General features: G+C 32.5%; 1 protein-coding gene across 1 annotated transcript in view; it reads left to right on the top strand.

The window, feature by feature from the left end:
* LOC127720900 (uncharacterized) overlaps positions 1-17,708 on the top strand; it is a 102,864-nt gene that overhangs the window by 50,269 nt on the left and 34,887 nt on the right. Inside the window, exons 13-21 of the mRNA XM_052227640.1 lie at positions 1,630-1,924; positions 3,651-3,777; positions 5,228-5,458; positions 6,751-6,951; positions 12,247-12,521; positions 13,505-13,637; positions 14,338-14,556; positions 14,805-14,961; positions 16,659-16,939. Coding sequence (XP_052083600.1) covers positions 1,630-1,924; positions 3,651-3,777; positions 5,228-5,458; positions 6,751-6,951; positions 12,247-12,521; positions 13,505-13,637; positions 14,338-14,556; positions 14,805-14,961; positions 16,659-16,939 — 1,919 coding nt within the window. The remainder of the gene's footprint in view (positions 1-1,629; positions 1,925-3,650; positions 3,778-5,227; positions 5,459-6,750; positions 6,952-12,246; positions 12,522-13,504; positions 13,638-14,337; positions 14,557-14,804; positions 14,962-16,658; positions 16,940-17,708) is intronic.

Raw genomic sequence — 17,708 nt, 5'->3', positions numbered from 1 at the left:
AGAAAATACACTAGATTCAACCAAGACATGACATCATAGAAACTAACTTTATATTTTTTATTTGGCGAAGTTTCCAAATTTCGCAGATACACCCTTCAAATAAAATTAAAAAAACAGAAATTATTAAAATAGAACACAGAAGGACTTATACCCAAGTATGCTAGATTTCAATGATATTTCTCTTCATCTTTCAATTGATACGGGTTCCCGTTTATCAAAATGACACTTCTTGCATTCACATTGTTTGAAGTTAGTAATCCCAACCTACAAAACATCGATAAAGAAAAACAAACACACTTGTTGAACTGAATACATCTTTATAAAGTATACAGTTTGATTGTATCTTTAACTCACTAACATATAACCACAACACATCGCCTCGGTGGTCTCGTGGTAGCGTGCTCTGCTTGACTGCAGGAAGTCGTGGGTTGTTTGATCCTCGGCCCGGGGCACACCAAAGACTTTGAGTAAAAAAAGACTGGCCGGCAGCCCGGAATCAGACTAATGTGTCCTGGATAGGATGACATCTTTCTGCGGACTGTTACCTTGTTTTTTTTTAGCACGTTAAAAATCCGGCTCAGCATGTTGGTCTAGTACAAAGCAGGGTTAAAAGACACATCACTTCAATATGTTCTCGTCTTGAATATGCATTTAATTTGCCACTGGACGTTAAACAACCATCCAACAATCCATCAAACCACAAAATATCTTGCAGGAATGTTTGTATTTACATTTTCTCATTCACATTGATTTAGGACAATTGTCATCAGAAGTGATAAAGAATGTTTCTCGAAATATCATTTCATACTTTTACATCGATTGTGTTTGTTTAAACCGATTGCCAAAGTCGAGATATGTGGAAATTCTGTATGGGCAAATGCAATGATGCACTTAGGAAACTTGTCTCATATAAGTTATGATGAACTTACTAGATTAAAATAAAGATATTTACCGTTACACTTATTTCTTTTATCAGTCTCAGATAAATCAACTACCGTAGTATTTTATGCGATATCGATGTTTGTTCTTGTCCTTTGAATAATCATTGCACTCGATACACAATCTGGAGAGGTGATCTCACTGTATATTTGATACAAAAAGGTCGAAAAAAGTACACGGAATAAGAGAAACAGGCAACATAATGGAAATATTATCAATCTATTACTTGAAATAATAGGTCAGCAAATAGGTCTACTAAATCACGATAAAACCAATAAAAACCCGAATAAGACGAACATAAAAAATAATTGAAAACAGTCCGCAAAACACAATAAAAAAAACAAGAGATTGAGCAACACTAAAAGCCTGAGGTTACTCATGTTCTCCGGAAAGGTAGTTCGGACATGATGTAAGTATTTAGATTCTTGTAAAAAGTCTCTATTTAACTACCATAGAATTTGTCTTAAAAAAATCATACATCATAGAGACGCATTATAGCAATTGTTTCTTGGCTTCTTGGTTTCGTGAAACTTGATTTATATTTTTGCATTGATCTCGGAATATCACCTGAAATGTGGCACAAAGATTTACAATAGTATCACTAAGAATGTAGTTCATTAATTTAATTCTGAAACAATTGTTTTTCTGTTGCGAAATATATCAATTATGAAACGTTTGTGTCTTCTACAGGCATTGTAAAATTTGAAATTGCTCATAATGTTTACGGTACATCACTGAAGTCATCATCTCCTTTAACTCATGTACCTAGTGTGTATTCGGAAACAGCTACTCAGAATGTGGAATGGGACGATGGGGATCAACTTGTTGTTAACGTCAGGGCATTTGATTTCTTTGACAATTATAGAGATGAGACTGTGACGGCTTACAAAGACTCAACTTCACCAATAATATCTAACCTATGGTTGACAAAAGGTGATCGAGTAAACATCGCTGTTCATAGCGTAGAAGAGTTAAAAGAAATGATGTGAGTTTTCAATGATAATCTAATTGTTTTTACGTATTAAGTAGTTCATTTGAGTGCGCATACTTATCCTCTTCATCCATTAGACTTATTTAGAAATCAAGTAAACATCTATTTTATGCATTTCAACATATCAGGAAATAAGTTTTTCTCAGTTCCTTCTGAGTCGAATATGACCTAGCGTTTCCTGATTATGTCTTCTGGCATATGGGGGCCTCGGTGGCCGAGTGGTCTAAGTAGTCGAACTACTGTATCACTAGCCAGTCAGCACTGAGGTTGCAAGTTCGAATCTCGCACGTGGCAGGTGCGCTGGAGTCCAATCTTAATTGAATAGGATTGTTAGTATTCCTACCGAAGGTCGGTGTTGCTTTCCGGCCACTCCGACTTCCTCCACCAATAAGAACTTACCGCCACGAAATAGCACAATAGTGCAAAAAGTGGCGGTAAACACCAACCAATCAATCAATCAGTCTTCTAGCATATAGTTTGTTAATTGTTTCTGATGCTTTGATCGCCAACACAATGGCCATTGTTTGCAAGAACTCAATCATAGGAACCAGCATATTTTGCTTTTCATCTCAAACGTATTAGAGATTAAGAAAATAACCTTTTAATGCCGAATGATCGAATACCATCATCACATATGGACGATTCTTATCATTTTTACGTTTTCGTCTATTATCATGAAAGCTATCAAATATAGACAGGAACTTTAAAAACAAATATGATCAGCTACATAATTTCTGTAAATAAATCACATAACCAAAATCGACAGTCGACCTCTTATGTGAGTTATTGCCCAAGCATGGCAAACCGTTTGCGTTATTTGGCTAAGATGTTGAAAACTATGATAGATTGAAAGAAAATTTAAACAACAAATAAACGATATACACAATATTTTTTTTTTTTTTTTTTTTTATACACAATATGATATAAACATCAGTCAACACAACCAATATCGTCAATGCATTATTGGCCTTCAATAATATACAATTTCGAAAGTTTTCACTCCATCAGGCAAAATTGGCTATCGATAGCTATTCTTTTTGTCTTATTTTAGTCATATAGCTCCCAACGTTTATACTTATTCATACATCCCTGGCTTTCAAATAATAGAGTTTGACCAGTCCTGATGAAGATTAATCCAGAAAAGCTCTTTGGACTCACGAAATTTTCAAAGGTCTTTTTTTTTCATTGGACACATGCTAATAAATATATTAATTTTAAATTATCGGAATTACATTGTACACGATCTACAAGAAAAGAAAAGGATGAAAATCATCAATTGACTCCTTATAGCGGTTGTGCCTATACATGGTTTTGTATTTGTGCAAGTGGACAGGGATAAAATCTGGTCACAATCTTATTTTTTTTAATGTATGAAAGATAGAACTGATTTAAATGTTGCATATTTCTGCCAGTTTAGTGATTCAGACCCTTTGATACTTTATGCTGTTAAATGTTTAATATTTACTTTTCCCCAACTGCTGTGTTTCAAAACACATAATATACTTTTACCCAACGATTTAAGATCTACAAAATATAATGATTAAGAAATCGACATCTCTAAATTCAAAGGCTTTAACAATAGACGAATAATTTGAAGAAAGTAAATGATCACAGTAAAAATGAACTACATTGCATTGCAAATCTTTTATTAGTTCATGACTGAAAATGCTTTGTTTTGTACATGTCGTGTAAAAAACGTTTTAACGCGTGTATTTTTAAGGATTGAATGGGATGCTTACGATTATCACAGTGGAATAAGCCATTTGAATTGGCGGTTGTATGATAACTTCACTGGTTCGGATTTTATTCATGGAGAAATTGATTTACCAGGACAAGGAGAAACACAGGTAATGAAGTATAGTACATTTTTAAGAGTTGGTTAAATGGTTAATGCACTGGTGTCAATACTTTTCTCAACAATAGCGGGCTCATTCATTCATTACTAGAGGGACATTGATAGTCGCTAACGTTCAAGTTCAAGTTTTAATATTTTATTTTCAATCGAAGACGTCCATTACGTACAGAATGATCAAGTTAAATTTTGATATTTACAAATGTTTACAATGATAAAAATGATTTCTAAACGCATCCTACCTATCATTAGATTTACATTGTGAGCATTTTTAGACAGTTCTTATTGGATTTTATGTCAACTATGTATATCTCGTCATAAGAAAACTATTATATCAACGTGTACAAATGAAATATAAAAGGGTGATGTGTCTTATCAATGTCTGTTACAACTTAATAAATGAATCACATAAGACCGGTATAAAGCAGACACACATAGGAGTTAGATCGGGTGCTCTTTAATTCCTAGCCAAAACCTGCTTGAAATAAGACAAAAAGTACAATAAAACCCCATTGAATGTAATTTTCTAATTCATATGAAAAAAAATAAAATAAAAAAACAACACCTATGTTTAGAAGCCATATTTTGTGTTAATGAATACATTGTTCAACAGCAAAGACACTTTCCATAAAAAAAATTCTTCGAGTCGGACTTATCACCGATTTTGTACTTACACTTAACACTACGGATGCCACACATGGAGCAAGATCCACTTCCATTTCCGGACCACCAGTACCGGAGATATCCCCTGGTTTTTGGTGTTGTTCAGTCTTTAGTTTTCTGTGGTATGTTTTGTGTGTACTGTAGTTTGTCTTTTGGTAGTTTTTCGTTATTTGCCATGCCATTGTCAGTTTGTTTTCGAATTATGAGTTTGAATATCTCATTGGTTTCTTCCGTCTCTCTTCTTTAAATAAGAAAATAACTGTTCCAATTTGGAAATATTTTTGTAACAAATTAATGATTTTCGAAAGTCAGGTTTAGCAGAATAGACTAGAATTTCAAGTCTTCTTTCAATCAACGAAATCATGTTACTAATAAGGTATTTTTACGAGATATTTTATTAGTGTGGGGACCAGTTGTCGTTTCACAGGAATTGACCTACTAAATGTCAGAAATTTCAAACGAATATCGACATTGTATCGATATTATAATATGTCATATTTTCATATTGTCAAGAAGAAAGAGTAGAACGTATGTAAAACGACAAAAAAATATCGTACTAACAATTTGGAAAGTTTTGTGCCTTTTTAAATCTGAACAAATCTATGTCACTTAAATCAACAAGTTTCATTGCGATGAAGTGGATCAAAGATTTTTATTTTGAAATATATAAATCTTTTCAATTTCTTTATTTTACAGAACTTTGTGTTTTAAAACAAACTTTGATATTTCTTTGTCTGAACAATTTTTCAAAGATATATTCTTTTCTAATTTTAACATGTCAGACTTTGGCAGAATGTCAGGATAAATTCAAAGATTATACCAGAGGACCAGTATGCTACTGTACTAAATATACTGGTTGTTACCATAAACATTTTTATGTAAAGCCACATATAGCAGTAGATGACGGCAATGGAATAGTCCATAACAGATCCAATGGTGTACATGATTCAGATTATTTCATAGATGTTAAGGTTACAAACATGGCAACATTGACTACACTGAAAACTATCAAGGTAGTATATACTCCATCATTCAGAATTCACTATATACCAAGGTTTATCTTTTTTTTGCATTTTTCTTAATATTTTCTTATGATACATACACAAATTGAAGTAGAACAGATGATAAATACAATGACAAAGTATTAACAACACAAAAACCACAAAATTTCTTATTTTCTCGGTTTTCGCCGAGGGAAAAAAGATGGTAAGTGTTTTACTTACCAAAATTTTAATAATGAGCAAAAGGAACTTACTTATATCTTTAAAAGTGTCTATAATGAATCATGCCATATTAAGAAAGGAAACTAATTTTGAAGAACATACCTATGGGCACTAACAGCCAAGAGTAGTAAGAGAGTGACAATTAATCAAAGTACAATAGACAATTATTTCTGCATTAAATAACCCTTTCTGGAGTTAAAGTATTCCTTAATTAGGATCACAAAATTTCTTGATTTTTATAATTAGCAATGTGGGTCCAGGAATGCGTTTTAGGCTTACAGTAACATTTTTTTCTATCAAAGTTTTTTGACGATAATCATAAGATTTTATTTAGTAACTTTGGTGACCTATAGTGAATAGTATTCCTGTTTTAGAGAAGACGGACCAAACCAAATCTTAAAAGGTTTATAGAAATTAATATGAGCACTATTCCTAAATAATTTGTTCAAGTGGTTCAATTATTTCAAAGAAGTTTTGTCTGAAGATGGTCATCTAAATGAGAGCTATTCATAAATCAAATGTAATTTGATACCAAAGTAATATCAAGAGGAAAAGGAACAAAAATATATTAACAAAATGAAAAGCGTTTTAGGCACAATTACCAAGCGCATAGTCAAAAATATATTCAAATGTTTCTTCGGCACTTGTATTAGTGATAACGACATCTCACAAGATCGGTTTGCGCCGAGGGAAAACTGAACTTGTTCTCAATGTGAACGACCATTAAGCAATATGGCAAACTCTTGCCATCATAACTTTTAGGTAGGCATGGTCCATATTTTTGGAATTAAAATCATAATCATCTCATTTTCAATCATCAATAAGCAGGTAGGAGAAGAATGAAAACATATCAACGTTGGACTTTAATTGCCTTTTTCGGTATCTTCTCGCCCATAGGTACTGTACATAATTACGGGTTTGGTAAATTTGAGATGATTTTTACATTAAGATTATGTATTGAAAACTATGATAACTGCTACACAATTCTAAAATAGGCTTAACCTCACTTTAACGTCTTCAGAAGGATGAAATCATATTTATGATTAATAGTGTAAAACTTTCACTATGTTATGACTTTTTAGATAACAATAGACATTACCCCGCCAGTAGCCGGACATGTGCACGACGGGGTCTACGGCAGTCCAGATGTGGACTATCAGCAGGACCTGCGGCTTGATGTTCACTGGGAAGGATTTTTTGATCATGAGAGTGGTGTGGCATTTTACCAGTATGAATTTTCTGAAGTCTGTCTATTTGGAAAACACTTTCAAAATAAATCATTGGTTAGTATTTAAGAGACATTGAAATAATGAAAAATATCTTTTTCAGTAACTTGACAAGGCATTTTTTTAAAAAGTAATAATCCCGAATGTATAGGATACTATTTGGTTTATATTGCATATTCTTTAAAAATACATTGCTTATCATATAAGAGCTTTTTTGAAAAACTTGTCGAGAAATATATTTTAACATATTTAATTGAATTTAAACCCTTTTAAATACACACGCATATCATAATTATACGTATAAACAATACATTTGTACATTTTCATCTTATTAAACCTTAAACTTCAAATTGAAAAATAAAATTTTAAATTTACATAAATAAAATCCCGAACAAGCGATTCATTGACATACCTCATGCTGTAAGGAAGTGTAGGATTGATTTAAAGATTCCCAACCGTCTTCCTGTAGAAGAATGGTAAGGCAAAATATATTTCTATTAGAAAAAATGAATTGATAATTATCTTCATGATGTTTGTTATTGTTATTTGGTTGTCTTAACCAAGCACTGTAAATGTTATAGAAGTATTCCAAATATATCATCATTTATGTCTCGCATATAATTCATGTTTATCTACATTTTCTTTCATGAAAAACGCACCAGTAATGTGAATATTTTCTTGTTTAAAAATCCATTTCTGTTTTCATTGATTAACGAACCGTTGTTTGCCTCCGCTATAATGCCAAATATTGCATGCATGTTAAGGACGAGACCAAATTAACAAGAATTCAATTTCGATTTTTTATTCAATAACAAGTTTTACAAGGTTAATGGACCGAAGTGAAGAAGACGAAATCTAGAATGTCCCTGGAAAATAGGGTATGTTTGAAAGGAATCAAAAGTTTGTCTTTCCAACTGACAACCTACCAACCCCTCCTAAGATTGTGGCAGTCCCATTGTATTCCTAGATTTTAGTGATGAATATGTAAAATAAAGATAACAACAATATGGAACTCCAAGGCAAATTCAAAAAGGGGAAGTCCATACAAAACAGACAAAATCTAACGCTATCAATCAACGGAACAAGTGAAAAACAATTGCCATATTCCATATTAAATATAAAAATAAGAAGATGTGGTAGTATTGTCAATGAGACAACTCTAGACCAGACACCAAATGACATAGAAGTTAACAAATATAGGTCACCGTACGGCTTTCAACAATGAGCAAAACCAATACCGCATAGTCAGCTATAAAAGGTCTCGAAATGATAAATGTAAAACAATTCAAACGAGAAAACTAGTGGCCTTGTTTATGTCAAAAACAATGAACAAAATACAAATGTGAAATGCTGCAACAAACGACAACCACTGAATTACAGGTTTCTGACTTGGGACAGGCACATACAAAATGTGGCGAGGTAAAACACAGATTTTGGCTATAAGATTTATTTTAGGCAAAAGTAGTTTATTGATGTGCAAATTGCATAAATTGATTCAGAAGAAAACTTCAAGGTTACAAACACAAAGTAATTCGCATGAACTCCAAAAGAAGCGAATCCCGGTAAAAAGTAAAATCACAAAAATACCGAACGCCGAAGGAAAATTCAAAACGGAAAGTCCCTAGTCAAATGGCAAAATCAAAAGCTCAAACACATCAAACGAATGGATAACAATGGTAAACGTGTCTTGACATCCATGCATAAACCATCATAAAATGTATTGATCAATGTCATATCGCAATATTTGGTTTATCTTACCTATATACATCTATTTATTATAGGTCTAACGACTTAAAGTCATATGAAACTTCAAATTAAAAAAAAAAGGATGCATATGTTTTTTTATAACTAAATGGCTAGTTTTTATTTTAAAACTTTTGTACCTATACTTTTTTCTGAAGAAAATTCTTTAATTTGTCCAAATTTAGAAGAAATTTATTTTTTTTAATTATTGGCTTCCAAGACAATAATTCGCCTACATGTTTTCTGTATGCAGTTACCTCAGCGTGACCTTTCTCGTAAAAATCCGCTGATCGCAAAACGCAAGTGCGAAGGCGAAAACCAAATTGTCAGAGAGAGACAATAAACGTAAACATCGCTCCGTCATCGAAATAAACTATATCTTATTGAACATGTTATACACGTGATTACCTCAATATCCATGCTTCTTTGTATATTGTTTACAAAGCAGACAATCGGTAAACTTCGGCTTCAAAACACGACCATTGATTAGCTGCCATATTTTCACATCAACACTGACCGAGTTTGTTTGGTTTTTTTTACGATTACTAGTATACGATATGGATGCGTAAAAAATGATAAAATCGTGCACAGAAGACTAAGTTTATGATATATGCATGCATTGGTTCAAGAATTGGATTAACATTATTTTTCACCAGTCACTCGTTTCTTATGACCTTAAGTACGAAACTTTCAGTCTTTTAATGAAGTGGGTTCTTTGAAGATATTTCGCGGTATCAATTATATAAACATATTTTCATAATTTGAAATAAACCTGAAATTATTTCTCGGATGTAATAGTTATTTAGCATAATAATTCAACACCACTGTATCAGTTTGTATTTAAAATAAGTTAAATTAAAATAATTTTACGATAGTAAAACGACACATTGCATTTGTTTATTGAAGGCGTTGCTGCCATAGTTCTTTGCATTGTTAGTCTAATGTTTTGTGAATTCTTTTTAATTATATAACTTTTGATATGCCAACTGACCCGCGCATTCGGTCATTATGACATATTAACAATCATGTGATTTAATCATTCTTCCCTTCATGAATTTTGAGTAGTTTCTTTCTACCTCGTTTACAAATTATTTTAATATTTATTGTCTTCTTTACTTTTTATGACAAAATAATTTTACGTCTTACCGTTTACTGTAGGAAACAGTTCGTAATGTAAAAATGCAGAATCGCACAAAAATGATTTGACAAGTTTAGTATCATATTATAACTACAATCGTCCATTTGCTTGAATATATATTTTACATATAAATAGGATTAGGATGATGATGATGGGTGGCTGCTTAACGTCCAGCGGCATAAAGCATTAGGAAACTAAAAGCAGAGGGCTATAACTCACTGTCCATAGTAATCTAATAATGTTTGCAAATAGGAAGAATCTCGAAAAATAAAGATATTTTATTACACTAAATTACCATTATTTTCTGTAATAAGTGATAATTTCATCATAGTTTGATTTAAAAAAAGAGATAAAGATACCATAGGACAATCAAAATTTATAAGTCGAAGAGAAACCGACAAAACCATGAAAAAAGACATCAATCAGCTAACAGACAAACAGTCTATAAGGAAAATTTATCGAACCGAAAAATCGAGGGGTGATCGCATGTGCTTCAACATATTGTAAAATAAAGTTAAAATGTCTGATAACAGCTGATATTCCACCAGATTTTTCTACCTTGTCTATTGTTTTTTTACTTATATTGGTTCGTTATCAACAAAATATCTTTTATAAGCATAAAAATAAAATAAGGATGTGGTATGATTGCCAATGAGACAACTATCCACAAAAGTTCAAATGAAGTGGATGTAAGCAATTATAGGAAACTGTGTGGCCGTTTACAAAGAGAAAAACCCATACCGTATGGTCGGCTATAAGAGGCCCCGACATGAATTATAGGAAACAATTTAATTGAGAAAATTAATGACCTAATTTATAACAAAACAATTTACGAAAAACCAAATTTGACAGACATGAACCAACGACAACCACTGAACTACCGACTACTGACTTTGGACATGCACATAAAGAATGTTGCGGGCGTAAACATGTTTGTGAGCGCTCAACACTCCCTTTTACCTGGGACTGTGGTGTAACAGTACAACATAAGAAACAAACTATAAAAATCAGTTGAAAAAGGCTTAACTCATCAGATAGATACAAATAGAAAAACATTTAACAAAAGCACAGAGTGGGCGTGGACGGGTACTTATACATCCAAAAAACAAAAATGACACGAAGTACAGATCTGAGAGTTCTAGCAGTTACTGACAGCTTGTTCAAAGCTAATAACAACTAATGAAAAACAAATCATGTATTTTAGACTAAAATATCAAACAGTACACATCCAACATCAAATGGATTTAGTGTAAAGACGTCATTAACAGTCAGAAAACATGACCTTGTGCAATGCTAAACTATAGGTATCGACAGATTGTAGTATCGTGAAAGTACACATGTGTAATATTTAGTATGGTTTTAATTCACTGATAACAAAATCAATATTTATACCAAAAAAAAACAATATTCAAAGATTTAAATACATTGTTGAATAGGTAACCTTTTAGAACAACCTTATTAAAAGGATAGATAAGTTTACCTCGATCGTATCTAAATTTCCGGGCTCGGTTTACAACATCACTGTAAAAATTAGAATGTGCTGTTCCGTTTGAAATAGGTTTTCTACAGGTGCAGCCAAACACTCAGACCAAATCTTTGTATCTATGAAAGAATTTAGTAAAGGTTTGAAGTCATTTGTGGCAACGAAATCCCAAACTAAATAATCTACTAGTAATACATAGATTACGCCCATTAAAATCCAAAACGTCATTATAGACACGAGCATAGCGAACGAGTTGGGATAAATAAACACCGAAAGACAGTGCCAAAGGAACATCACCGTCTAAAAAGTGAAAATTATCCCTTTTGTCGTAACTTTTTGTGTAGAGTTTCTGGTGCAATACTGAAACATGTAAATCTAGGAAAGGACAGTTATTACTGTTGGTATTAGATTTATTTAAAGTAAGTTCCTTTAAGTAAATTTCGATGTCTACTAAATGGAAATAGCAGTGATGACATAAGCTAAAGATGTGCCAGAACTTTTCATAAGGGGGGGCCCGCTGACTGACCTAAGGGGGGCCCGCTCCAGTCATGCTTCAGTGATTCCCTATATGATCAACCAAATTTTTCCCACGAAAGGGGGGGCCCGGGCCCCCCAGGGCCCCCCTGGATCCGCCTATGTGTGTAATATATCAAGAAGAAGACATTTGTCGACCATTGGCGTTAATTGATGACAATTACTAACATGTTATATATAAGTCAGACAATCTTAAGATGAACTCATGATGAGGCTATGCAAGGGAAACTTGAAGAACAGCTAAAGTAGTCTAAATCAGGTTTAAACTTAAGAGGGTTTAAAATTTGGGTTTTTTTGTAGGGCTACTGACCTAGTAGTTTAAAAAAGGGAAAATGAAAATTATACCAATTGCAAAATCTGTATCATCATTTCGGGTTAGTATAACTTTAATTTAAATGACAGTCTTGTGTGTCTGAGTTTCACCAGTTCTGCAAGTTTGTATAAAAATTTTCAGACGGACGACACTTATGACACATTCGCCAGTTATAACGCACCGAAACCTGGAACATACTATGTGACAGTGGTGGCATATAATAGAGCCTATGACATGTCTAAACCAGTTTGTTCGGATGGGGTTACCATAATAACCATTGTACCATCAGTTAAAAATGTTATTGTAATGCATGCTAGAACGAAACCACGTTTAGTTAGAGACGTTGATGGCAATGAATGGTATATAGATAAAACCCTTCAACGACATATCTTGGAAAACAATACAGACTCATGCAAGTATGTGATGTTTTAATACATTAGTAATGCACATACGATTCATGCGTTGTAGGGGGCCATGTATTTTTCAGTTTATATAAAAATAATATTTGTTTCTCTCACCAACATGCAGGAACATGATTTCAAACTATTGATATTATTTGATCCTCACTATTCTTCAGTAGATACAAATTATTTTTTCAAACCTTCCTTCTAAAACATATTATTTAGAAAAAACGCTTTGACCCCAACCAACATTCTTACACAAGTAGAATCATCATTGTTATAGACAATATAAAACATAGAGAACAAAATTACTAACAAAATTATCGAATATATGATATAAATAAGAAGATGTGCTACAAGTGCCAGTGAGACAAATCTCCATCCAAATCATTATGTATAAAAAGGTAACAATTATAGGTCAAATTACGGCCTTCAACACGGAGCCCTGTCTAACAGCGAACAGCAAGCTATAAAGGCCCCCAAAATGACTAATGTAAAACAATTCAAACAGGAAAACCAATGGTCTAATCAATATAAAAAACGAGAAACGAGGAACACCTATGAACCACACCAACAAACGACAACCACTGAAGACTTATGATTAAGTATTCCAGATGCGTTTCGTCTACATAAGACTAATCAGAGCCACTCGAATAAAACAGTTGAAAAGCAAATCAATACAGAAGTTGAAAACAAAAAGGTACAAAAAGTTGTGACAAATCTTATCTTATTTAGGCAATTTATGCCAGGGGCTAGAAAAATAAATTTACATATTATAACAAAAAAAGGGTTTAAGGGTAAAATCAAATGGATTAGAACAATAATTTTGTCTGACTTGTTTACCCAAGAAAATGGTGGGTGAAACCTGGTTTTATAGCTAACTAAACCTTAACTTTTTACATATGTTACAAACAGAAACAAAAAGATAATAAAATATCAATTATTTAAATTTACTTGCATATACAGTATATTTTGTAGTTATAGTTATTGTTTTGAAGGTTTTCAGATCCGCTGACCGAAGACATTGAAGTTTTCCCAGTCTCCCAAACCCCAGTGAATGCTCACAATGTATGCGAGAAGACCCGTTCGTATTCAACCTTGGTTACTCGAGTAATTCCTAGTATACACATGGTATGTTTTGTTTGCTTCCCGATACATCACGCCATAAGATATGGGAATCATGTTCGACCGTTCTTTCATAACCAAAGCACACTAGCCATCTGAGATTATTTGCTCAAAAGCTTTCATATTTGGTAGGATAGATTATTGTATTTCTACTTACTAATACTGCACTTGTCTAATATTCCAATTTGAATAATTTTGCATGATTTTTTAGGACGTGGACTTTTATTTCAACAGGTGTAATATTATATCACATTGTGAATCAAACTCCCCGGAGGCTATATCATCAAAGCAATCATGCTTAGACAAATTGCTTACTAACACATAACTCCTATAGCAATCTTTTCAATAATAGTATATGAACCCTAAGTGTTGCCTCAAAATGAAAAAAGTTACATAAATTCATCATGGATACCAATATCAAAATTGTGTACGCCAGACACGCGTTCATATACAAAGGACTCACCGGTGACGCCCGAATAAAAATAGTGAAAATCGCCAAATGAAGTACGAAGTTGAAAAACAATTTAATATCAGATTTAAGAAATCATCCGAACCATTTACCTTGAGAGGAGTATGCATTTTACATTTGTTGATAATGTTAAGTAACTGGAATTTCTGCACGAAGTATCTAATGTTTGGTTTTATTTTGAGTTTAATTTTAACATTAATTTACGCATCTTTCATAGCATGTAAATATATGTTTCAGTTAAACATAACATGGGCACCAGTTGTTGATGCTTTGCTTATAGATGATTACGAAGTTGGAGTATCATCAGTACTGGGAAGCTCTGCACCAGATATAATGACATTCCAGTCGTCAAGGCGTCATACACATATTTTGATAAATCGCTTTGGTGTTCCCGAGGGAAAGTTGTTCTACATCATTATAAAGTCTATAAGCAAGTCTAATGTAATGGGTTCTCAGGTAAGTCTATGAAATCATTCTTTCAGTCCTAATTTTTACACCTTAAATGACTAAAGTGATAACATAATTTTTTTCATATCACATTTTGTGAATTGAATTTGTCACCTATTTTTTCCTTTAAAAGATTAAAGTAATAAAGAAATTTTAAATCTTAATATCATTCATCAATAAACGAATATTTGCATATATAAATCATCAAACGATTATAAATGAGATTATCAGTCGAAGAAAATGTATTATTTTTACAGAGTGTTGGTCCGTTCATACAGGACACAACATCTCCTCAGTTCGTTGGAACAGATATTGGTTTGTCTCTCTCTGGAAATTACCTCGTTGCAAATTGGTCTGTGGCCAGTTTTGAAGATAGTGATAACCCATTTGCGTTGGACTACGAATATGCTATAGGTAAAGATAAAAAAAACCATATTTTTTTTATTCAACAACCGTAATAACTTTCATCAGGTATGCACGAGACCAAAATTGCTTGAAGCCAAAACATATAAAATACTAAGAGCTAAGGTAAAGTCGAAAAGCGAGCAGGTTAGATCTGTCAAATTCGGATACGTTTATTCAAATTCATCACTTTTCATTAAAGATTTAAAGACAACATTTTCTATAAATTCTACTTGACAATACACCAAACTCTTTTACAGAAAAAACATTAAAGGCATTGTCTTCTTAGTACCTCTAATGTAATATACATGTCTTCCAATGTTTGCACATAATATGTAAAAAAAAAAATAGAATTGATCAAAAGTTCCTCTTGATAACAATACAATATTTCAACACTGAATTTGATTTTGTGTTTAGACAAAATTTAGATTGTAATCATACACTATATCAAAATCGAAAATTTCATTTTGATATGCAAGGCCAGTATTTTGACTTAATGTGTTCCTTTTTAAAGAATGTCCTGAAAAAATTTTAACTAGAAGATAACCGGCGCAAGCGCGGGAATAAAAGAAATCTGATGAATAAGAAAGGGTCATACCTATTTATGTATACGATCGGTTATTGAAAAGAGATGATTCATGTTGAAAAAAGTGCGCATGTCATACTTTATTTAACTTTAAGTCAGATTTTTTAACTTGTTCAAAATATATCTCGTATTGCATGTAGTTTGTTGATATTGCATGTGCTTACAAAATCTCCTGAACAAAGACCTTTGAAAACATGAGAACTGTGAATGGATTTCTTTTGAAATATAGGAATGCAAACTTTAAAATACATGATTATCATAGCAGTTGTCATCGGAACATCAACCAATCGATTGAAATAAAGTTTAATGACCAAATTTACTTCTGACGCATTTTATTTCCATTTAGAAAAATAAAACTACTACTGCTTTTAAAGAAAGATTTAAAGAAAAGATGAAATCATGGAGGTCCATGTAGCCCCCTTTTACAAAACCTGTTGTATCAAACAAAAATAAATATGAACATTCTGACATTACCAACGGTTAGTTATTCATGTTTTTTGGTGCAATACAATTTCTGCAATTTCGAAGATAAGATACTAAATTCAAAAGGATGTTCAATATTTTATCGTTTGGTTATAAAAAGTAATTTTATTTGACTTAATTTGTATTTAGTAACTAAAAGAGAGGCGAAAGATATCAAAGACATGCAAACTGAAAATAGCTTTTCATTGAGGGCATTTGGCTACGTTTGAAACGTAGATCAATATTTATACTCACCAAACGATCTGTCAGTTTACAGTGCGACTTGCAAAGGGAAGGGAAATATTTTAATATTGTGTAGAGGTAGCTAAGGTTTTCAATTATCAGTAATTATGATATACATGGCTTGCAAAAATTCCTGGGTTTTTGGAAATTTACATAAAACATAAAAGTCATACAAAAAAAATTGTTATGCCATTGCATTTAAGACTATTTGTGACAGTAAATTGTAGCATCTTCTGAGGTGGGGAAAATTTATATATTATTTTCTAAAGTGCATAAAAAAATACATTTCTGCTTTGCGTTTTATAGATAAAAGACTAAACATATGCCACTGCCAGTATAACCCTTATTTTTATATCTAATTTTCTATGCTGCCAATTGTATAACAAAACAAACTAATATAACAAAAATCATATTACAGGTCACACACCGTATTCTACAGACATACAACAATATTCCATAGTAGAAGAAACTGGGCCATGCGTCCATTCATCAAAATACATGTGCACTGCAACTTATATATTGTCTTTAGACTGGAAATTACATGGTCATCATGAATATTACGTGACAGTAAAGGCTACAAATCTTGCCGGCCAATACGTCACCAAGTCATCTGTACCTTATATTCATGATTTATTGTTGCCTATCCGAGGTCTGGTTATTGATGTTCCAGGAAATTCGTCAACTTTTACTCCAGTTAAGGTATATAGGGCGTGTAGTCTTATGTGAAGATACAAAAAAAACTAAAATTAAAAATATGAGCAAATTACAATAATATGAATGAAAGGAGATTTGGGGTAAACGTCAGACAAAAAGCGAAAGACAAAAATAACCGATGGACATACATAACCAAAAGACTTCTGAAGGATAGCAAACAGTCTCAAACAAGTTAGTTTTCTCTATATAAAATATAATCAGTAAATCATTCCGAATATACAAATTAAAGGCAGTAGAAGTTTACCAATTTTCAAACATCATAAATTTATTATGCTTATACAAACCTAGTTAAAAAAAAGATTGAATCGAAGAATTCCAAAAGGAGCGAGACCAGGAGTATACGTCTCTTGTTATGCATGCATCATACGCCTTTTAAGTTCAAACTTGGTCACATTGTCACAATCGGTATATTTAAGACTGTTAGACTTTTCTGGGACCTTAAGATTTGACTCTGCGAAAAAAAACTATTTTTCGTTAGCTGAAACATAGACACATTGTTAACAAATTCATGTTTGTGAAGTGTCAATTTTAGTCGTATCTCATAACCTTGCTGAAACATTTTAGGGTTGTAAGCACACTCCTTTTAATGAAGTCAGAGTAATGTAAACATGCACGTGCCTAACGTATTAGATACTTAAATGTCATACGACGGGGGCAGTTTATATGCTACTACTAATGTGAAGTTATGGAAATCGAAAAAGTCATGTTTGTGAAGGTAAACGTTTAATTGTTTTTAGATCAAATGTGTCAATCG

The sequence above is a fragment of the Mytilus californianus genome, unplaced genomic scaffold (assembly GCF_021869535.1).
Source record: "Mytilus californianus isolate M0D057914Y unplaced genomic scaffold, xbMytCali1.0.p SCAF_11, whole genome shotgun sequence".
In the NCBI taxonomy this organism is placed as follows: domain Eukaryota; kingdom Metazoa; phylum Mollusca; class Bivalvia; order Mytilida; family Mytilidae; genus Mytilus; species Mytilus californianus.
Note: the sequence above shows the minus strand (reverse complement) of the source record. Positions and strands in the feature narration are given on the sequence as shown.